Raw genomic sequence first — 24,042 nt, forward strand, 5'->3', positions numbered from 1 at the left:
GCGAAAATCAGAAGGGAAGTCTGGAGGAGCAAGTGGCTTTGGGAGCCCTGTCATTGACACTGCTGCTGAAGGTCAGACCACACCATCAGGAGAGAGGAGAAGATGGCTTTGAGCGTTAGACACATCAGCACATAGTGATTTGGCATAGGATCATGAAGAAGAAAAGGTAACCCAGGGAGAATGGTTTAAAAGACAATCTAGAAAAGGGTGTTGGGGGGCTTAGTGCGGTCATGAAGGAGCAGTCTAGCTATGTAGCATGAAAGGGTAAGTCCTTGCAGGACCTGCTAGATTAGCATGGGGTTGTCACCAAGGCCATCCTGACCTTAGGGAACCCTGTTCCTAGGAGCTGAAGATAAAGGAAACCAGCAAAATACAGATGGAAATCATTGGCAGGGTAAAAAAGAGAGAGAATGCCAACTGATTGGATTTGAAGGCTCTGCCCAGAAAATGTCAAAGATGATATTTTTAAGATGAAAGATTTGAATAAAGAGAAAACAGGAAAGCAAGGACTTGGTCCTGGGGGCAGGAGAACAGACAGATGAATGTCATAAGGAACAACTAATAAAGTTAAAATTGTTATTCAGTCTTGATAAAAATGAAAGGAAAATATTTGTGCTGATGGCATCAGATAAAACTTCAGAGACTATAAACCTGCTGACATATCTTGATAATTCAAAACACTGTGCTGGTTATTTGTGTTTCAAAACATTTACAAACCAGTAAGTAGTACACTGATCACAAGAGCAACCTCAGCAGTCAGTGGGAAGAGGGAGGGGGGTTTGTTTAAACGAACTTTACATGCTGCATCCTACTGTGATGAATTAAATCTGTCTCTTTAACATCCATCCCAGATGAAGGGAAAAGCCTTCAAACTTCTCAGTGTTGCCCTCTGTTTTGTTTATCTGAACCCTTCATTTCAAGACTAATGTACATGGAGCAGAAAATTATCATTTTCTTAAAAAATTTTCATTTTATTTTATTTAGTCTTGGAAATTTTAGTTTGGAAATTATTGAAACTAATGCAAAGCCATGAGTAACAGTTACATTATTTAAACAATTAATTTATCATAATTTATTTTCAAATGTGAGAATCTTTGATTTCTTTTCATTAATAAGAGTAAAGCCATACAAAATTAAATCTTTTACCCAATTCTATTGTTGAGCCTTAAAATTTCCTTAAAGCATTTCAGAGTGGTGGTCTTTGTGACATTCACATTTTCTTCTTAACAAAACATTTTTGCTTTATTGTTTATAATTTTGTTCATCATTGGTTTGGGGGATTTTGCATATAGTTCAGGAAAAGAGTTCAGACTTAGCTATGGGAATATTTAAGTTACAAGGCTGTGAAAAACTCAGAACATATGAGGGGCTTTGGTTTGTTTTTGTTGTTCTTTGGTTGGTTGTTGTTTTGTTTTGCTATGCTTTTTTTGAGACATGTAAGTTTTTGTTTAGCTATAAATGTGATTGGGGGGAGTAGTTTATTTTGTTTGAGACAGGATTTCACTGTGTGACCCTGGCTAGCCTGGAACTCTCTATGTAGACCAGGCTGGCCTTAAACTCATAGACATTCACCCTCCCTTGGCCTTCATTAATAAAACAGGTTGAAACCTTTGTTCCAGTTTATGCTGTATTAAACACAAGCTTTCAACCCAAACACAACTGATTTTGATTTCTTGGCTAGCACGTGACAGGAAGGGAATGATCCATGATGTGAAAAGTTGCAGAAAAGTCTAGGAAAAAAGACTGGAGAGAGGCTGTCTCTTGGAATAATGGTGCAGTCTGGAGGTCTCAGATATAAAACATTTCTGTGACAGATGTAAAGGGAAAGCATACCTGTGCAATGAACAGAAGATAGTGAGGGAGGCAGTCAGGGGGGAAGTTCTTTGAAAGAAGAAGCGAAGGAGGAGAAAGAGGAGAGGGTCCCAGTGCACTAGCCAGAGATAAAGAGAAATAAGTGTAGCGTTATGCTCGTAAGGTGTTAAAAATCATAGTCCTCTAGTTTTATCTGTTGACCCATTTTCATTTACTTTGGTTCCTCTGGGGTCAGAGATCTGTTTGTATAGCATTCACTCCTTTTTGTCATTAATAATTGCTTCTATTTTTTTTCAGTATTTACTACAAAGTCTACCAATCAACCTTGGGATAGGTATATAAAGATGAGAAGCAGACACTGCACTCCTACTCCAAGGAAAAGCTCTTTACACCCAAGTCCTTATACACTGCCATTATCCCCTCCTGCCCTGAAAGCTCAGGGAGAAGCCCTCAGTTTTGGCAGTGTGTAAATAACCCATGATTCTAAAATGGGAGCAGAGAGCTACATTGATCAATGAAACCTAATGACCTCCTCATTTTCTTAATTCTAGTGCTGTGTATCTGAACTAGGTTTTTTTTCCTAAGGAACATTATTATTCATTTCATCTTCCACACTGAACACATTCAGCATGTTGTTGAATTGCTAGGGCTTTTAGCCAGGGCTGCCAGCTCCAAGCAAACCTATACCCACAATCTCAACATGTTTTGAATGTATGAGATCTTGACTACTGACCAACCCTTGCACATTTTTACAAAGTTATAGAATCATTTGTCCATTGTAATGATAATTTATATTAATACCAGAAGGAAGAAGAATGAATCAAAATAAAAAGTTATTTTGGAAATATCTAATAAATACTTCTAACATAAATGCCATTTGTTGCCTATTAAAGAAAAATTAAATGATTCTCCTGATACTTGGGGGTACAGGAATATTCTAAACAACATAGGGAAATGTGGGTAGCTCCATAAATACTATCATCTATAGAGCAATTATCTAGTAATACCCTGAGGAAAAAGGATGCTTTAAATATGCTTTATATACTTGGCAGTTCATATAACTGGAAGTCACCCGCAGATATGTATGCTTAAGAATAAAACATTTTAAGATAAAGTGGATGTTATTCTAAATTATGAGTATTCAATATGTTCTACAACTTGATTGATATGCCATATCTATATATAAATATATAGAAAGAAGTAGAGCTGGGTGTGGAAAGTAACTTAATTTCTTTGACCAACTAAAGTTGATTTATATCTTTACAGATCTCACTTAAATTATATTAGAGTTGAATTACATTATATGTTAAAATACATTTATATATTATTATATATGCTATGTATTATATTATAAAGTTGGGTTGTAATAAATTGTATTTCCACATATTTCTATCATTTAGAAATAAAAGAGACACTGGAAGCCTGTGTGGCAGATGAACATTTAGAAAATATCCCAGTATTACATTACACATACAGTTTCGCAATTGTAAGCAGGACAAAAATCCCACTGAAATATGGAAACATTTTGGTGAAGATATTCTTGGCTTCTGACATGGAAAAGTGTTGGATATCTGAATACAAAGCTGACCTGGTCCAGTGACCCCTCCTCCCTCCTGTGTTAGTGGCAACATCCACCACCGGAATTCAACACATGTAGAAGACACTTCTCTAAAAACCCAAACACAGGCTGCATGTTTTATTCACTAAGAGAGCCCAATAATCCACAATGATGTTTGACATGATGATTCATCTACTGAATACTTGCTGAATTGTTGATATGCCCTGCATGGGCACTGTAGTGTAAGGGATCCCTCAAATAGTCTATAATTTTAATTATGCGTCTTCTGAAAAACAATAAATAAATAGAAAACCCTCACTTGTCACTTCCTGTGACACAGGGAACTTGCCACTCATATCTCCACCGGTCAACTGGGCTCATCACAGCCTGGAAGCAGATGGACTCACAACGGAGCCCCTGCTTGAAATTTGGCTCAGTTCTCCCTCTGTCACTGTTACACGCTGAATTGTGTCCCCTAAAATTCCCACATGGAAGTCTTGACTTCTTCCTCCTGAAAATGTGGCATTATTTGGGAGCAGGGTCTTTTGAGGTATTGTTAGTTAGTATGGTGTCATACTGGAATAATATGGTGTTCTAATCTAATAGATCTAGTGGTCTTAAAAGAAAAGGAAATTTGGACTCAGCTGTATGCTCAGGAAAGATGGCACAGGGAGATGAAGGTTGGCATGGAAATGACACACACAAAAGCATGCCTGTTCAGACTGGGGAATGTCAGTGATTGCCAGGAAGCCGGCAGCTACTGGGGAGAGCAGGATCCTCTCACAGCCCCTAGGAGGAGCCAATCCTGCCCACGTTGTGATCTCTAAGGTGAGGCAATAAATGTCCACTCTTTGTTCCACTATATTTGTAGCACTTTGTCGCAGAAAACATTGCAACTCGTATAGGCACCTCAATTCTCACAGCTTGTCATCAAGGGTGCTGAGAAGCCTGACCCCCACTCCCACTGGGCACTGTCTTCTTCAGAGTTCACAAAATTGCCGTCAGCTTATTCAAAAGCATCCACAATTATATGCTGTCAACGACTAATGTATTCTTCCATCAGTGGCATAGCAATTACCTCTGACACCTTCCCTTACCTTCTGCTTGCTCCGGTGCTTGGAGAGGCATTGTGACCAGGAGGGGGTGGTGGGAACCAGGACTGTCTGTTAAGAAATGACACCAGTCATACCATAGCATTTGAATCCCATCCCACATTTGGGGGTGGGAGGGCAGTTGATAGCTCAAAAGGCAACAAGGTAATTTTACAGGAAGCCTTGGAAATAAAATGAACACTATTTCGTAAACGGAATAAGAAGAAAGGATCCTATACTTCATGCTGTTCCTCCCCTCCCCACCCCCACCTCCACTAAGCGAACTGCTTTTTGGGTTTTTTGTTTTGTTTTGTTTTTGTTTTTGTTTTTGTTTTTGTTTTTGTTTTTTTATTTCCTTTTACACCAAACAATGTGGACATTTTCTGAAAAAGTAAAAAATGGGGAAAGAATAATAACTGTTAAATCTGGACTGCAGGTTTGTGTGTGTTTCTCACGTTAGCCTTCCTCTTTTTCTACCTTCCTGGTCAGTTCACAGTGGAAATAACAACTTTATTCTCTAGTTAAAACATAATGTTTAAACTGTAAGATAGAACACTCTGACAAGGACATTAAAACAGAAGGGAACACCACAGAAGGCTAACCTCGGCTTCAACATCCGCCAGAAAAATGACCTTATAGTGCAAGGATATAATTTCAGATTGTAGCTATAGCCAAGATCTCTACTGAGAAGTCTAAGATGAAAAAAATAAATAAATAAAAGAAATGGAAACAGTAACATAGGCCAGGGAAGGGATGGCGAGGCTAAGGAGGCCCGGAGCGCTGGCCAACATTCCCAAAGTAAAATGGCTTGATTTGCTTAATGCAAGTTATCTCCAATTGACATGACTTCAACCTTGGCATAACTTTATGCTGAAAAATCCTATTGTGTTATATACTACATTTTCTTCATCCATTCCTCCATTGCTGGATACCTAGATTGGTTTCCACAGTTCAGTTCTTGTGAGTAGTGCTGGAGTAAATGCTGGTGTATTTGATTGTGTTTATTTTGGCTTAAAAAAATTAAGTTCTAAGTATTTTCACACAGGTATGCATTGTCCATTGAGAATATTTCTCTCTGCACCCACTACCCTCCATCTATTCACCCACTTATCTGGGATGTTTTGGCTTAGAGTCCTTTGAGTTAGTACTTAGGAATATACTGGGTCATGTAGTAGGTTTTGTTTTTAGTTTTATGAGTGACATAAAACCATATATGTCTAAAAGAACAAAGGAAACAGAACAAGGTCCCCAGAAAGGGCCTTGACTCTGCTTTCAAGTAGAATTAGCCTACTGTACAGAGCAAAGGAGGATGCTATGGGTGCATGGTAATGTGTGGTTATTCACTTTTCAAGTTAAACCACACCCTTAGTGCAGCTCTATGGAAGGTTACTTGAAGTAGCACAGCTCTTCACATCTAAGCTCACCACCAACATCATCTAGAGGAGCTTGGAGTATAGCTCAGCCAGAGGCAGACACAGGGTACCCATCTTACCTCTTTTTCTTCCCAGGGGTGGTGGCAGGTGTGGTCGCCATGGTGGTAGTGTTTGCATTAGAGGAGCTCACAGCTGGCCTGTTTAATGAGCAGAACAGATCAACACCTTCCTCTAGCTTCTTCGCCACTACTTCCCGCCTCTGAAACATCTTATAATCTACTCATATCCCAACCTACTGCCTATCCACAATAAAACATTTCACTTGAGGACTGAAAAGCAGTAAGAGAAAAGCACTCTTCCTTAGTTCACCTGTCCTGTACACTATCAGGCTCTCACAGAGCTGGTTAAAGGATGAAGTAACTGGCTGAGAAAGCCGTTAACACCTGGTGTTGATTGTGTGACGCTTAGGCTAATCAGTTGTGACATACTATAGATTTGTATTTTCTTAATTTCATTGATTTGTTGTGATTGACAGAATTATGCTGGGTTTTTGCATTAGAAATGTGATCTTAAGAAAAAAATTGAACACCACACATTAGTAATCTCTATTTGGTATTTATTCTCCATTTTGACATATATTCAGATCCTCAAAAAATGGCAATGACCTAGGGCCTGTTTTATACATTAAGATTTGGATCCAGCATGAAAAGTATTTTATCAATAAATACAGTTTTTAAAGGTAATTATGTTAAAGCTCATCTAATTTGTGTTGCTTATAAATACTAGGAGAATATGCCAGGGAAAATACATTTCATAATGTTCTGGTTTCATGATTCACTGGATTTGCACGGAGGGAAGAGACATTTATGTGGGGGGTATTGGGTAAGAAGGTGAGGTATGGAATGAGAAAGAGTTGGTTGCCTGAGAAATGGGGGGAAACACAGTCCATCGTGGGTTTTTATGTGTATAGGTGTTTGGCCTGCATGATTTCTGCGCACAACTTGCATGTGTGGTGCAAGAAGAGGCCAGAAGAGGGCGATAGAGTCCCTACAACTGGAGTTACAGGGGGTTGTGAGCTGCCATATGGATGCTAGGAATGGAGACTGGGTCCTCTGAAAGACTAGCCAGGGCTCTTAACCATTGAGCCATCCCTCCAGCCCTGAGTCCATGTTTAAAAATAAGACTAAAGGCATTGATCTAAACTTAAACAATATTTTTAGAGTGATGGTAGGTAAGCTTTTTCAGTACAAGTCTAGGCAGAAAAGCACTTGATCCTTTGGAGCCTATATTGGTTCTTCTCCTCGGCTACTAACTCTGCCAACACCACAGGGCTAGGTGTGTTCCAATGACACTTTGGCCCAAGGGTTATAAGCCTTGATAGCTTTTAAATGTACACAAGGAAACACACATCAGTTAGGAGAATACTTACGTCTTGGTTGCCTCTGGTGTCCTAAACGTGGACAGTGTTCTGGAAGAAAAAAGAAACGGTGGCACAGTTTCAGCAACTGTGAAAACCTAGTTAATCCTTCCTTTGTCTGTGCTTGTCCAAGAATTAAAAGTTACTAGGAAAAACTAGAGGTTACTTGAGAGGGAGAAAAAGCATCACTATTTGAATAAATTTGGTGAGATGCTTTCATGGTCTTTAAAACCTCCTTACTAAATCCTAAGGTATTCTTTTTCTTCAGAAAAGTCATGATTATTAAAGTCAATGTCTTAAGATTCTAGGTTTGATAATGTCAAATGTAAAATTCATAATCTCACCACCAGAACACCTTAACAGAGGAGTAGATGAGGTAAGAATAAGGACCCACAGTAATGGAGCCTCTGGGTTTGTAAGCCAAGCAGCATTTTATTCTACCATGAGCAAAATCAAAGGATTTTACTTGAGAAACATTGTTCTAAAGATATAGAGGGTAATATGGTCTGCACAAGGCTTGCACCATATCAACCAGTCAACATTCCAGAACATACAAATAGGGGATCCAAGTACCCACCAACAGAAGAGGTATTAAAAGTTAATGGCTTCCAAAAGGTCAAAGTTTTCTTTAAGAGTGCAGTTCCCCCGGGGGGCAGTGGTGGTGCATGTCCTTAATCCCAGCACTCAAGAGGCAGAGCCAGGCGGATCTCTGTGAGTTCGAGGCCAGCCTGGTCCACAGAGTGAGATCCAGGACAGTCACCAAAACAGCACAGAGAAACCCTGTCTGGAAAAAAAAAAAAAAAAAAAAAAGAGTGCAGTTCCTGGTAGGTTGACAGTGCTCCAGTAGATGACGTCACACCCATGAGTACATGGGCAGCACAAACCTGACTCGGGGTATACAAAGAAACAATAAAGACCAGGGGCGGGGGTGGGGTGGCTACAGAGATGGTTCAGCAGTAAAGAGTTCTTCCAGAGGATCTAGGTTCAATTCCTAGGACCCAACACGGCAACTCACACCCTCTTCTGACCTCATCCAACATCCAGACATGCACATGGTACACAGATATACATGCAAGCAAAGCACCCATGAGAATAAAATAAATAAAAGTTTTTAAAAAGAAATTGGGGATAAGAGGTGGATCTAGGAGGAGTTAGAGGGAGGCGTGGCAGTGAATATGATCAAAATATATGCATATATGAAAGAAATTTTCAAAGAAATAATTATATATTTTTTAATATACAGAAGGTAAAAATTTGCAGAAAGCATTAAGCATGATTGAGAGTTGTTAGGTAAAAATAAATAACTAACAGTTAGGAAGGATTATATTTTAGCCTTTTCCAAAGTTAGTGAGTGCTGGTATCTATTTGTTAGTTGGTTTTCCAAGCTTTGGGCCTTAACTGTCCTAGCATCAGCATTTCTGTCGGACCCTCATACACAAAACGGAAGTTTGTATAAACATTTAGCTTATCAAACATCTTCCAGATCGTTTTCATGCTTCAACAATTTTATATTTAATCACTTTTTGGAAAAAAGAACTTTTCTGTGTTACATTTTACAATATTTGAAAGTAAAAGGGAGCTGATGAGCTATCTTGAAATCACTTTGAATTTGAGGTGTATAGTAACATTTGTTGTTCACCTTCCTGATTCATTGAGATCTTAACCCATTTGTTATTTTTCATATTTTTATAGTTCAATGACAATACTTCCTGCATTGGTAAAAGGCATCAATGAAATACTTTATTAGTCTTTTAAAAAATTCTGTAGCATAGATAATCCTTTGTGTTTGCCTTCTTCTGAACGCACAGAAGCCACATTTACCAACTTAAATGGTCATTAAGTTGGGACCGCTTGACTGGGTATTAAAGAATGTGGACAGAAATGTTGTTACCATATCCAGACCTCTGTAAAATTCCCTGCATACAATTTATGCTCTTTCTTCCTCTTCCACTACAGTTTTGATGCCCATGGGTTGAAGATGGCAACATTAAAACATGAAAAGAACTTGGCTGCCTAGTCACTCCCTAGTCACTGCCTAGTCATTGTCATGAGTCAAGCAATGATCTATTGTGTTAAACCATTTAGATTAGGGGAGAGGGAAGAATGGACTAAAAGCACTCCATCTTGACAAATTAGTCTACTTAGGTTAGGCCCTAGGCGAGAACCTACTGTTATTATTTGGTTAAATGAACATATTATTAAATTAACTCCTTATCTTTACAACCATGCATTACTACATCTGAGAAGCTTCTGTTTTCATCAGGCAGTGGTTGATACAGTGACTCACAACTGTAGTAGATGATGATTAGCACAGAGACCCGCAACTGGCCAACATGCAGAGAATAAGAAACTGCAGAATGTTCAGCTCCAAATGTAGTATATATACCATAGTCCCTCCTCCCAAAGCTAAGGGATCTCATTGCAGAAGAGGGGGCATAAAGAGTGTAAGATAAAGGAACAGTGGGTGGCTACAAGGGAATAATGCATTCTGGGCACAGCAGGGCAGGTGTGCATATACACCCACAGCAGTTGCGATAGCATGCACAAAACCTGTGCAAGCCCACACCAGACCAAATCCCAGCATCTAAAGATGGGAGCTGGGCAGGAAGTCCCACACCTAGCCATGGAGCTGTTGGCAATTGTTAGCTTCATGAAGACAGAGAGAGAGAGTTTTCTCTAAAACTGTGTCCCCCAATAAGTTGACCACACTCTGGTGGAACACCTCATATCAGCACAAATTAGTCTTGATGGGAAAAAAAAACAGGACATAAAGTTGAGTGAGTGAGATGGTTTGAATGAGAACAGACCTCATAGGCTCATATGTTTGAAAAATTGGTCCTTAGTTGGTGGACCTGTTTGGGAAGGATTAGTAGGTATGGCCTTGTTAAAGGAGATGTGTCACCAGAGGTGGACTTTGAGGTTTCAAAACATGAGAACCACTCCCAATGTGCTCTCCCTTCTTCCTCATGGCTGTAACCAAAATGTGAGCCCTCAATTGTTCCTTTACTTTAGCATCATGGACTCTAAGCCTCTGAAACCAGAAACCAATTAAATGCTTTCTTTCGTAATTTTCCTTGGTCATGGAGCTTTATCAAAGCAATAAAAAGTAAAACAGTGAGTGTGGGATATGGTGGATCTGGATGTGGAATGAGAGAGAATATCATCAAAACAGGTTGAAGGGCAACATTTATTTCAAAGAAATGTTTTAAAAAAAATCCAAGGGGAAAGTTTACTTCCACAACAGAACACTAGGGGGCTCCCTAACCTAGTCTCTTAAAATTACTCTCTAAATTAGGTTCAGGATCTTTATTTTTCATGCCACACATTACTTAAACTTCTTTAGCCCAATTCACGTTTCTAACATCAATATATATATTTACAAGTAGTTTCACAGAAGCTGCTGTTTCTCCACCATCACAGTTGAAGAGCCCATGACCAGAGAATAGGGACTGATACTCCACAGTTTAAATTTACCTGACAGATTCCAGGCAGGGCCTGTCTTACCCATGCTCAAAACTCATACTCAAATCACAGTCTTTCAAATTAACCTTCTGTTCTCTAAATCCTAGACCTCTGGTGAAATGATACATCTGACTAAGATTCTGTGAGTTGAGGAGACAATTCGGTCTTCAGAGGCTTCTCCTCCTTGAGATAAAATAGCACCATTCCAAAAACACTTCGGCAAACACTCCAACCCCTCCGTGCATCCTAACACTGATGCTCACACACAGTGGGTTTACAACACTGAACTGGTTCACAGCACCTCACCTGTCCAGCGTGTCATCAGATCTGTACCGGCTAATCGTGGCTTTTGGTTCATTCCTCTCAGTTATTTTCCTGTAGCAACATAGTTACCAAGGGACAAAATTACAAAATTAGCTCATAAAACCTATCATGAATTCGACAAAATGTTGACCTATTTAGCTAGGAAGGGTACATGTTAGCAAAGAAAGACAAAGTTGACATACAGAAGTCTTCCAAATTTTGACTTAGATAAAATAAATTTGGGAAAACTAAATTCCCACGGCTAATAAATGATACGTCACTGGTTTCAATGATTTTTCCATGCTTTCATAAATCACTGAAGTGTAACATATTCACACTGAAGCTGAGGATATCTGACACTAATGCTAATAGTGTCTGATAAGTAGGGTGTGCTCTTCTGGTGTTGCAGGTTTCTACAGAATTGGAACATCTTATCATCAGGTACGCTTTGCCCAGTTTCGTTGGATGTGTAAGCCCTCTCAGGGGGCTAACTCCCAAAATGCTTTATTTAACATTCAGCACCATGGACAGGCACAAAACCCAAACACTTGTGACAGAAAGCGCTTAGAAGGAACAGAAAATCCAGAGAGAAAGGGAAAGAAGAGCGTGAAAGATGAAATGATAGATGTGTAGAAGGGAGAGCAATGATAGAGGTGGTCAGGAGAGGAACGAGAAGAAAGAAAAACAGGAAAAATGGAGAAAGAAGAAAATAAAGAGAGGAGGCTCAACATTGAGAAACATGACCAAGGAAGATGGAACCGATCAAATAGAAGAAATCCTGCTTAATGCTTCTCAAAGTCCTGTGACCCATGAAGAGCAGGCTTTGTGGGAAATTATGGTGTGATTTATTGTGTTTGCATTTCTTGGTTTAATTTTTAAACTTGGAGTAGTATATTTCTTTTAATTGCAAATATTTGGAAGTAGGTAATATACAACACATTTTGTTAACTAAAAATGCATCTTCTTTACCTTAGAGGGACAAATTACAGATATGTATCCAAAGGCAAAAAGTGCTTGATGTTATATAAAAAAATAAGAGTTCAGGCAAAATTCAAGGAAGTTATACATTGAGGAAACTGCTTTTTAAAAGTAAGAACCAGAGGATTTCCTGATGAGGTGCAGGAAGATAAACAGACATGAATGTTTACAAACAGACATGAACATTTACAAATGGACTGATGGAACAGTACTGTGAAGGCAAAAATGAAGAAAAGAAAACTCTACTACATTTCTCAAGTTTTGAAGACAGCTTCTAAGCGAAGTCATGAAGCCATAAAAAGACCCTCTTTTTTGTAGCAAAATGGCAGTGCTGTCTACTGTGTGAAAAGTTCGGATTCTCTTCTCAACATCTCAAAACAAACAAGCAAATGCACAAAGCAAAAACATAAACAATTTTTTAACAACAGCAACAAAAACCAGCCCATTTACAAATGCCATCAGTTTAGATTTTGGTTGGCTTTCTTCCTCCTGGGTCTTAGCACAAAAGCAATGCTTCTTGAAGTCCTGTGACCTACGGAGAGCAAACTCTGTGGGAAATTGTAGCATTATTTACTATTGCTTGATCGACTGGACATGCAGGACCCATAGGAAGGTGACCACTGAACTTTGCTTGGCAAAATGGTCCTTCAGGTTCCTGCTTTGCAGAGGAAACTGGACATTCTACAGGACACAGAGAAAAGTGACTGAGAGACTCTAGGCCTGTGGGCTGAAGACAGATGCCCCAACTTTACAAAGGAACATTAGGTGACTGTACAGGCTGCCAGCTGTCTCTGTCTACTCTCACAAGACTCCTGAAAGTTGCTTGCATCCTTCTCCCATTTTTCAGGTAATACTACATCCTTCTGAGGTCTTTGATGTAGTTGAAGACTAGATAGTTATAATTTCCTTAGTTATGATAAAAAATAAGTTAGGTATGAAACCTTAGACTCACAAATATAAGATAGATAGAATATCTTCTTTAATTTTGCCAAATACAAATAGACTAGATATTATAAATAGACTAGCTATTGTAACTGTAATTCTTCCTTGATAATTGTTTTGTTATATATAATTTTATATGCTAAAGTTAAAACCTTCCTTTTTGAAAAAAAGAAAAAGGGGAAGTGCTGTGGATGATTGATTGATAGATAAAACACTGATTGGCCAGTAGCAAGGCAGGAAGTATAGGAGGGACAAAGAGAGAGGAGAAGTCTGGGAAGTGGAAGGCTGAGGCAGAGAGAGACGCTGCCATCCGCCACAATGAGGAGCAGGATGTAAAGTACTGGTAAGCCATGAGCCACATGGCAAGGTATAGATTAATAGAAATGGGTTAGTTTAAGATAGAAGAACTAGATAGCAAGAAGCCAGCCATGGCCATACAGTTTATAAGTAATATAAGCGTCTGAGTGATTATTTTACTGCAGGGGCTTGGCGGACTCAGGGAGAAACTCTGCAGCTACAGTTACTAGTGATAAAAGTTTGGTGTACTGCTTTAGCCAAAATGCTGACCACCAACGCATGAGTTCAGGAAACCAATATTATTTAAAATGTAAAATTAGCACAGATGGCACCATGGTCCTGTTACACTAAGGTGCACTATCGGGAAGCTGAGAAGACGGCACTTAGTCCTCAGTGCCACAGTTTAAAATGGGAGTGTGTGTTCTCCAGTGTCCCAGAGAAATGCTATTTAAGTGCATGGAACAATTTTCCTTGGTTGTTGGATTCAAATAATCAGTGTCTCTTTGCCTGGTAAAATGAGAACCCACTGTAAACTAGGTGACAATCTCCAAAACGATGAAGAGTAAGGTGAAGTCACAGATGGTGAATCCCTGGACCATAGGACAGCAAACTAAAATTTCTTCAGAAAAAAAAAAAACTCCATTGAAAAATCGGTTTTCACTGGGCGGTGGTGGCACACACCTTTAATCCCAGCACTCAGGAGGCAGAGGCAGGTGGATCTCTGTGAGTTCAAGGCCAACCTGGGCTAGAGTGAGTTCCAGGAAAGGTGCAAAGCTACACAAAGAAACCTTGTCTTGAAAAAACCGGGGTGGGGGTGGGGGGGTGGTTATCATACTGATGGACCAATATTTTATTCTATAAAATAGAATTGTTTAAAAGTACTTTCAAGGACAGCAAATCAGGAAGAGGGGCAAGGGACAATTTAGAACAAGTATGTGGTATATATGTATAAAATGTCACAATGAAAATTATTACTTTTGTACTAACTTTAAAAAGAATTAAAACCAACAGTTAATCTGTTGAGCTAAAAGCTGACATTAGGAACACAAAGTGATAAGTTAGGCACCTTTAGAACAGATCAAATTTATGAAGAGGTTTAAAATGGTTAAGAAAAATTCACGAATATAAGAATCAAAAGTAGATACATTTCCAGGTGTATGCGTAGTTATTTTATTTTTAATTCACACTCCCTTACCAAAGACTCCTTACTGGTACACAAATACAAGCCACTGCACCAAGTGAAACTTGACTGTGATAAATATTTAGGTTCTGCTAACAGGTGTGGCTGTTGCTAAGCCTGTGAGTACAAGCATGTACCAATGAGAATATTATCTGTTCGATGGATCTGAGACTGTTCACATCATTGTGATTCCTCATTTTATCTGAATTTTCCTATTGATTTGCACTTGTCAATTTCCTTAATAACATAGACAAGTCAGCGTTTTGCCATAAGTCCATGGTTTTCATGAAAAAAAAATGTATTGTCCCACATAGTACATGTGCTCTGGAGCTACTTCTGTATTTTAGTCTTCTCTGGGCATGTTCTTATGAGAGCCCTTTCTCTCCCTGTCTGTGGAGTGGAATAAGATGATTTATGAGCCTCCTTTGAGCCATAGTTCTCAGAGCTGACACAGGACAGTTTTCTGGAAGAAAGCCCTAATGATATTCCAGATTCTCCTTTGCATGTGTATGTGTTGAAGAAAGCCCACGGCTAGCTACAAGTACTTGTCTGGTTTGAACAAGTTCTCTCTCTAAAACCTCCACTTTTGTTGTAAGTGATGTAATTGTTGGAGACACTCACCTGTCCAAGGCATCATGGGAGTTATGCCGGTTGAGCACCACTCTGCCATAATTTTCATCTCTGCAGAGAAAGACCCAAATTAAGCTACATCAAAAGTTACCATAATGTTTGCTAAGCACTAAATAAGAGAGACAGGGAGGGAGTTTACAACTTCAGGCAAGGTTAATTTGTTTTACTCCATGCCTAAAAGCATAACCATAAATCTAAATTAACCTGTCACGACTTGCAGGAGCAGAGTGGAGTGAAACCAGCTAGACAGTACAAAAGGCCATTTGTCCCATGAGAGTTCCACATGATTCAACAATGAGTCAGTGCCCTGTTTGTTGTGATTGGTTTTTGGTTTTTGGTTTTGTTTTTTTAAACCAGAGTATGGGAACATAAGACCATTGACTTTATGTGTATTAGTTCTTTCCTACAAGAAGAAAAGACAAAAGTTTTCTATAAACATTCCTCAGGTTTAATTAAGCCTATTATGTCTGCACATTTTCATGGATTTGACCATTCACCTGGGCAAAATACAGGGAAACAAGTACTAATGCCTCAAAAGAGAGAGATTAATCATTCTCAGGAGATGGAGCCTGTTTTTTGAACCATGAGATGCATGTGCCTTAAAGTCCCTATTAAATGAGGCAGGGGAGACACTGTTTAAGCAAGTCCACAGATGAGGTCATTCCTTAGGGATTCTGTGGCCTTCCTAAAGTCACATGATTATCAAGTGACAAAGGCGGTTTAGGACCCACATCTTTGCTTCCCATCCTCTATTCTCTTTATAGTCAACCCTGTGGTAGAATTTTACACATGAGTTCCCAAAGCTTTGTCATTCTCTCTTTGTAGAGTGGGTACGAAAGTGCAGGCAGCATTAGGAAGTGGCCTTGAAACCCAGCAGAGGGCAAGTACCTGCACTTCTTCCTGCCAACCCCCCAAACCTGAAACACCACATTTTCTCTGGTTGGGCTCCATTAACATTACTCAACATTCTGGAACAATGCTTAATAAAGCTATAAAAGAAACTACAGCAGACAATTAAAAAGAAAGGTGAGCAGAGAAACTGCAATGATCTAGCAAAGCATACGCCCTCAGAAGGCCACCAGGAGAAAGCTTCCCTCTTCCCTAGTATCCTTCTGCAAAACTTAAGAAAGCACAGCAGGCACCAGGCACATTCCTACCTGAAAACAAATGATAACACACAGCCCAGAGCTGGGCCAGTGGGAGCCAGAAAAGCACCGGAGGAGCCAACTTCCCCTTCACTCAGCAGCTACCGTGCCATCCAAGCTGGCTTCCCTGGGCCTGATTAGGGAGGCTCGCTTGGCATAGAGTCAACATTGTTACCAACTGCGACTTATCGTAGGCATCTCTACCTTCACCCATCTGTATAAATAACTGGAAGTCAAATTTTACTATGTACATTTGCTATCATATGGCCACTACAGAAAAAAAAGAGTACTCTTACAGAAGCCCTAAGTGCAGATTTGTGGGAGGGAGTGATTGTGCTCCAACAGTGCTCAGTCTAAGAGTGATTGCATCTCTGCACATCACAGTCAGTCCTTCAATAAACAAGGTACAACAGCAGAAGACAACAGATGCTTTCACTACTTAGTGCCAGTTATAAGTGCATTCCTCTTTTTTTTTTTTTTTTTTTTTTGGTTTTTCGAGACAGGGTTTCTCTGTGTATCTTTGAGCCTTTCCTGGAACTCACTCTGTAGCCCAGGCTGGCCTCGAACTCACAGAGATCCACCTGCCTCTGCCTCCCGAGTGCTGGGATTAAAGGCGTGCGCCACATTCCTCAAATAAGCATGTCGGGATAGTGTGTAAAAGTTAGAGTAAGTATCCGAAAATGCAGTTTCTCAGTTAGGGCTGCCAACATGGGGTGTTGAAAACTTTCTGCTGTGATGTCTGTCCTGCACACTTCAGGATGTTTATCAATACTTTGGATCTCTACTCACTAAGTGTTAGGTGTATACCCCACTTTTATGACCAAAAATATCTCCCAACATTGTCAAATATCCCCCGAGGTAAAATTGCCTCTGATTAAAAAAACACTGGTATAATGGAAAGACAATGGATCATGTTAAAATATCAATACAACCACAAAATAGCTGTGTGCCATTGGGGCAAATCTCCTATAAACTGAGATTATAATACCTACCTTATATGTTTATAAGACTTAGTGATACTTCATGAACCAGACACTAACACAAAGCTTAACACATAAAGAAATCAGAAAATGTATCCATAGCTATGCATAATTTATAATTCATAGCTAATTAATGATAAAGATGGATCTGGGTTACATGAATATCTATCATAAACCTGTTGTGTAATAATCTTTTTGTACACTGTGAATTTACGTCACTCTGATTGGTTTAATAAAAAGCCAACTGGCCAATAGCTAGGCAGGACTTTCAGGACAGAGAGAGTGCTAAGAAGAAGAAAGGTGGGGTCACGAGAAGATATGACATGACATGTAGGAGATGAGGTAACAAGCCATGAGCCACATGGCAGCACATAAATTAATAGAAATGGGTTAATTTAGGTTATAAGAGCTAGTTAGAAACCAACCTAAGCTATCAGCTGAGCTTTCTTAATTACTAAGAAGTCTCCATGTAGAGATTTGGGAGCTGGCTGGCAGGACAGAGAAAGATTTGCTACATAAATCTATGTTGACAATATTACTAGAAGCCTATGGTTATAGTTTCAGATCTTTAAATATATAGCTAGCAGAAGTGATGCTCAAAGCCAGGGAAACTTTGTCAGTGTTTGCCCTTAAATAAGGTCACGTTCTTCCAGCCACCTAGAGGTAGATAGTCAGATGGGCCCGAAATGGTTGGGAGTTTACTGATTTTACTCATGCATGCAGAAGCTTTAGTCATTATTCTACAGTTGTAGATTGGAAAAGTTCCTGGTATGATCAATATATCATAGAGGGGATAAACTGCCACCTTTTGGGAAACTGGGATGTCTTGCTTTCTTTTTGGTTTAAAAGGAAGCACAGACACCCATTTGAGGTGACAAGCATGCTCTCTGTAACCAGCTCACATTCTTTTGTATGTAAATGCTTGTTTTTAAAGGTGCAGGTTTTCTTAAGAATGTGGTACAGCTGATTTATGCTTTCCAAATCCTACACAAATTAGACTATGTAGCCAAGTGTTTTAGTGGGAAAGGCCTGCTTTTTAGAGGCCCATATCTTTCAAACAGAGATACCTCTCATCCACCCATCCACCCTCCCATCTCCACACTTACTTTTCCTCCTCAGGGCGCCTCTTTATCCAGCTGTTATCCTGTAAGAAAGCCCTTCTTCTGTTCACATCATGAAAACCCTGTTGTCTCAGGGCGGCCCCCTGGGTGCTCTTCATATCTATCGAGAGAAACATGAACAGCCGTAGGACAGCGAAGCTGAGTGTGGGGTGTTAACCTGAAGGTCTTGAGAGGAGCATCTTGTTGGCCTCATCTGCACTGGCAAGTCTAGTAACAGGGTGCCCCGGCAAGAAAGAACAAATCCCACACCCCATCACCAAAGATAACAAGTAAACCTGCGCAGGTGCCAACTGAAACCACCAGGGCAGCTCAGGAGGCCCCAGCTGAGGCCCAGAGATGTAGGATCATCAGCTGAGACAAACCTAGCCAGGGTCTGGTGGCCAGCCATTCTGCTCAATAGAAATGGGCCTTAGAAACACACTGTAAATTCTGGTGCTGCATTTGATTACACATGACCTAACCCATGAATCTCACAGGCACCAGGGCACAGATCGCCCTCCAAAAGTCATTTATATTGATTGTTAAAATTTTTAAATTACAATAACTTAAGTGGAAACTACAGCATTTTAAAAAATGTATTTTAATATTTTAAAGAATTTCCCATGTGAGTACTACATCTACATCACATTTCCCCTCCCAATCTCTCATTCTTACTTAAAAAAAAAAAATATGCCTAACTTAAGCAAAGCTAATAAGGCCATTGTAAACAACAGATATCTATAGGAAAAATGTATGATCTATGAGTTGCTTTTCTTATTTTTATAATATTTTAGTAAACATTGTCTGTATTACCATTTCCAGTAGGAGACTTTTTTCTCGAGGAAAAATTCGACATGCTGGATTCTAGTGAGGATCTAAATTAAAAAAGGGGATGAGAGAAAATATAGTGAGGCTATTAAGAACCTTCAAGGAGCAATTTAATTGCTAAGATATAGTTTGCAACAATAGAGGCAAGGCCTACAAGTATAAAAGTGTTACATAAACTGCCTTCTGAGAATTCGAGGGTATATCTGTTCCAAGGAATTTATTTTATACATGGAAAAGTGAGGCCCAGAGTGTTTCACATTCCCAGGGCTATAAAGTAAGCAATTAATTAAATTCAGTTTTCAATTGATTCATTTATTCAATCAATAAATGTGCACTGAGTTCCTGCACTGTGCCTGGCCCCAGCACAGTGAGTCAGTGTTTGGTCATGGTAAACAGAGAGAAAGAGACTCGGTGCTAGTCTTATGGCTCAAGAGAAGAGGGCTTTAAGATGGGCTTACCGATTCCTTCTAGGAAAATCAAAGTAAACCCAGGCAACTGGTGTGTCACGGGAGGGGAAGCAGCAAGATGCACAGAAATTCCAGATCTAGACAAACACTGGAGATTTTAGACAGCCATCCCAGGGGAAATCCCCAAGGTCTCTAGCCATGACCAGCCACCATGATTAAGATTCGAAGGGCTTGATATGACCCCAACCTCAGTTCTTCTGTGACTGATGCCGTTCCCTAGTTCATAGTCCCTTCTTATATTTACATGTACATAAAAAAAATTATATTTGATGGTCAGCAGGTAAAAGCAATTGCCACCAAGCCTGATGACCTGAATTCAGTCCCCATAATCTGCAATCAAATGGGTGAAAGGAGAGAACTGACCCCTGTAAGTTATCTTCTGGTCTCCACACATGTGCATAAGCATTCACAGACACGCATAAGAAATAAATAAATGAAAACAGATCCTGAATGACTATGTTAGCATGACAATTAAGACTGGCTGCAGTGTTTGTGTTCATCATTATTACAGTTGCATTTTCTCCTCTTCTTTATTAAGAGAAGTTAAAATGAGAACACTTCCATAAATCTCAGAAGCATCGTAGACCTAAGGCACTGTGCCTAGTCAGTCCTAGGTTACCTTGAAAGTGGGGTTTAAAGCTCTAAATTCAGAAAAGTCCCAGACAAATGGGGACAACTAGTCACACTAGATGAGTAATCATGTCTTTTGCATACTGAACTTGAAGGACCATTCAGTCTTAACTAAGAAGTAAATTCTAGGTCCAATTTATCACATTCAAGTTCTACAATCATAGCCCTTAACTTTCCCCATCAAATGGCTATAATGAAACTTGTCACTTACTTCATAAGGTTATTACGATTATGATGATTAAATGAATAATGTTCATAAAAAGTACCTTGTTAAACTATAAGTGCTGCTTAGTACAGTACTATCAGCTGTATCTTAACCTGGAGATTCTAAAGTCCTCTTCCTCCATCTTTTGAAGTCAAAAGCACTTCCATCGGTATCGTCATAACCATAAGGACACATCCATGTAACCTGGGAATGACTGACTCAGGATGAAAATGCCAGTCCCATGTCTCAAGGCAGAGGCAATTCTGTGAGGATAATGTGTACTTGGGAGTTTACTAGGGGATCTCGCTGAAGCTCAGTTGGCACAAAGTGTATCCTTTCTCAACTTCTTCTTCCTTCCTATCCCTCACTTCCTGCTCCTGCAACTATACCTGCCATAAGTCACAGACACCCAACTTTCCTCTCATGCACTGCTTCTAGGGAGCCAGAAACAAGACAAAGACTAACAGCAACAACCATGTTCACTGCCTTCCTAAGCTTGGAGTCACCCTGGGACCTCACAGCTCAGGTCCCTCATCTACAAATAAGGCAAAGCCAAGCTGTTGTGGGAATCAAGTAAGGACACACGTACAATGTCAGATCACTGCCCAACTCCATTGGAACTCAATAATTCTTAACTTCATGCCTTTATTTTTTCACTTTGGGAAACAGAGCAAAAACAGGAAAGGGCGGGAGAGAATAAGGAAAGGAGAGGACAAGCCTTGAACATGGGCAAATGGATATTCGATGAGTATGGGACAGGCCCTGGCTGGCTCATTTGGAGGTTGACAAGATGTGTTAGGAAAATGGAGTAAAGAGAAACCTAAAAACAAGCATAGGGTTATTGAAATGGCTCAGAGGATAAAGGTGCTTACCACCATGCCTGATGATCAAGTTCAATCCTCAGGATCTACATGGTTGAAGAAAGACTGACTTCCAGGGACTGTCTCTGATTTCTACATGTGTGCTGTGACAAGTGTGGCAGGCACATGCACACACATGCACGCGCGCGCGCACACACACGTACACACAAATGAGACAATACACATCTCAATTATTCACTAATTTTGCCTCAACTTTAGCCCTACTTCTTGGGATTCCTGGCTTACCCATTTCCTATTTCCAAATAGAATTTGATAAGTTTTTCTTTTTCCTTCTTAGCTGACAAAGACAAGGAACATCTCAGCTAAATGACCTGATTCTGAGGTAGTCAACATATTTAATGTATACTTGATAATACATTTGTAAAGATTGCAAGTTCAATTGTGAGACCAGGAACAGGCTAAGTGGAGAAAAGACAATATATAATTATCTGCTCAGTAGGCTGCCTCTCCTGAGAAACTGGGCTTCACTGAGCAAGGCTTAGGCTTTCTCCTCTGTTCCTAGTGTAGGATAATGCAGACACGGCCTAGCTATTTCCTACACTGAATCCTGCCCCCAAATTCACTTGTTGAACTCTAACCTTACATCAGATATTTGGAGACAGTGACTTTTAAGAGGGGGGAATTAAAATAAGGCCTTTGGGGTAGCAAGGACCATTCACCTGCAAGCCAAGGAGAAAGAACTCAAGTGAACCTGAATACATTGACACTTTGATTTTGGACACACAGCCTCCAAAATCGCTAGACAATACTGTAGTGGGTAGCCATTCCAGCTTTGATCTGGAAGTTCCAACCCCCATTGAGGCATCGGTAACTGTCACACCTACAAGGCGGGGCCAAGAGAGGACCCTGAAGACCTGAGATCTGGATGCGCCTGCTCTCTCTGTTCCTGGACCCTGGATGGTGGAGGTAGACCGAGCAGAGTTCTCCAGAGAACACCGCCGGACTGTGACACACCTTCCCCAGACCCTGTAACCTACCTATCCCTTCATTTGTAAGTTACACCACTAAATAAACCTCCCTTTTAACTACGTGGAGTGGCCTTAATAATTTCACCAATACAATACATTTCTGCTGTCTAGCTCATCTCACACATCTCTGTGTGGTGTTTTATTATGGCATCCCTAAAAAAACCAACACAGTGCTTATGAAAGAAATAACCAAGCTTCTTCAAGGTAGTGAAGTCTTCCAAAGAGCTTTGTGCCACACTGCCCCTAATCTGTGCCCTCAATTTATTCAACTGTCATACTGCACAGAGCAATTACCAATATCATAAACATATGTTAGTTGAGCCCCTGCTTTGAGAGTATAATGTATATCATGGACATTATCTCTCACCATCCAATAAACTCTGTGAGGTGGCTATTATTATTGCCAACACGCAGATAAAATATGTAAAGTTCAGGAAGAGTATCACTTGTCCAAGATGCTAAGTGGCAGGAGGCGGACTTCTCAAACAAAGCCAACTCTTTTCTGAGCACCCAGCAATCATGTTCATTATGAGTCACTCAAAGACTAGACGGGTACCCTGGAGATAGAGTGACAGGGACATAGTGCTCCTTGGGGGGCTGCCTGACCCATGACATCTCACAAATCCAACAAGTTCTACCCACAATGCATCAGGGCAACGAAGGCAGCCTTTCAAGGAATCATCGCTACAGACAAACCTTCACAGAAGAATCTTTTTTGTGTATTTTTGAACATTATCTGGGTCATAAAACATATGTCGACACAAAAACCTGCACATAAGTAGTCCTGGCAACATTTTTGTAGTAGCAAAAAACAGTGGAACTAACCCAAATACCCATCAAAGAGTGAATACATACATAGTTTGGCATATCCACACAATGGACTATTGCTCAGGAATACACAGGACTGAAGTACTGTTTCATGCTGGAACATGGATGAAACTTGAAACAGGCTAAATGAATAGAACTAGACACTAAAGAAATGTGAACAATAAAGGCTCTTGGGAAAAACTAACTTGTGCGTTTTAGAAGCTAAGGAAAAGGAAAATGCTGCTAATGGAAATGAGGCTTCTTTGGGGGCAACAATGTTCTGGAATTAGGGGTGATGGATTACAAACTGGTGAACTGAAAAGAAAACATTGAATTTTATACTTTCAACTGGATACATGTTACAGTATGTAAGTAAGCTTCCAACTAAAAAACCCCAAACTAAAAGCTGTCAGCAGGCACAAGACACACGAGAGCTCGAGGGACAGCCTGATTTTGCCCCCATGGTTTTGCCAGAATAAAATGAAGTAAGATTTTATTTCACAGGATTACTTCAGGTTGACCAGGCCTTATATCCACCCAACCACCGAGAAACATTCTTGCTTCATGATTTCTGACTCCTGACCAGACGCCAATTTCTATTTTGGGTTTGGAAACAAGAGTCACCCTCTTTTATAGGAAAGCATGAATGGGAGTCAAAAGGAAAATGTCAACCTCATTCAAGGTTATGTCCATGTGAATTAACAAGGTGATACAGCAGACTGTGTGACAATAAGAGAATGCAACATTTTGTCATGTTGCATAAACATTAACTATTGGGTGCTATGTTTTCTGATATTTCAATTTGTGTGCTATATAACAACATATCATATATACCCTTTTTAGAGTAATATATTGGATAAATAGAATATTTAGTACATATATGGTAAGTATAGACTATATATAGTTTTACAAAACAAATAATGTAAATAGCTATTCCTGTATCATTGAACTTAAAATTCAATGTATAGAAGGCATACTTGTGTTCATT

The 24,042-nt window shown here is 39.8% G+C and overlaps 1 protein-coding gene across 1 annotated transcript in view; it reads right to left on the reverse strand.

Annotated features, from left to right (window-relative positions):
* Scel (sciellin) overlaps positions 1–24,042 on the reverse strand; it is a 98,919-nt gene that overhangs the window by 64,696 nt on the left and 10,181 nt on the right. Inside the window, exons 2-8 of the mRNA XM_059274314.1 lie at positions 19,082–19,143; positions 18,275–18,389; positions 15,035–15,094; positions 11,020–11,088; positions 7,264–7,302; positions 5,954–6,031; positions 4,468–4,533 (exon numbers count right to left, since the gene is read on the reverse strand). Of these exons, the coding sequence (XP_059130297.1) occupies positions 4,468–4,533; positions 5,954–6,031; positions 7,264–7,302; positions 11,020–11,088; positions 15,035–15,094; positions 18,275–18,389; positions 19,082–19,124 (470 nt within the window). The 5' untranslated portion in view covers positions 19,125–19,143. The remainder of the gene's footprint in view (positions 1–4,467; positions 4,534–5,953; positions 6,032–7,263; positions 7,303–11,019; positions 11,089–15,034; positions 15,095–18,274; positions 18,390–19,081; positions 19,144–24,042) is intronic.

Source organism: Peromyscus eremicus, chromosome 9 (genome assembly GCF_949786415.1).
Source record: "Peromyscus eremicus chromosome 9, PerEre_H2_v1, whole genome shotgun sequence".
NCBI classification, from domain to species: domain Eukaryota; kingdom Metazoa; phylum Chordata; class Mammalia; order Rodentia; family Cricetidae; genus Peromyscus; species Peromyscus eremicus.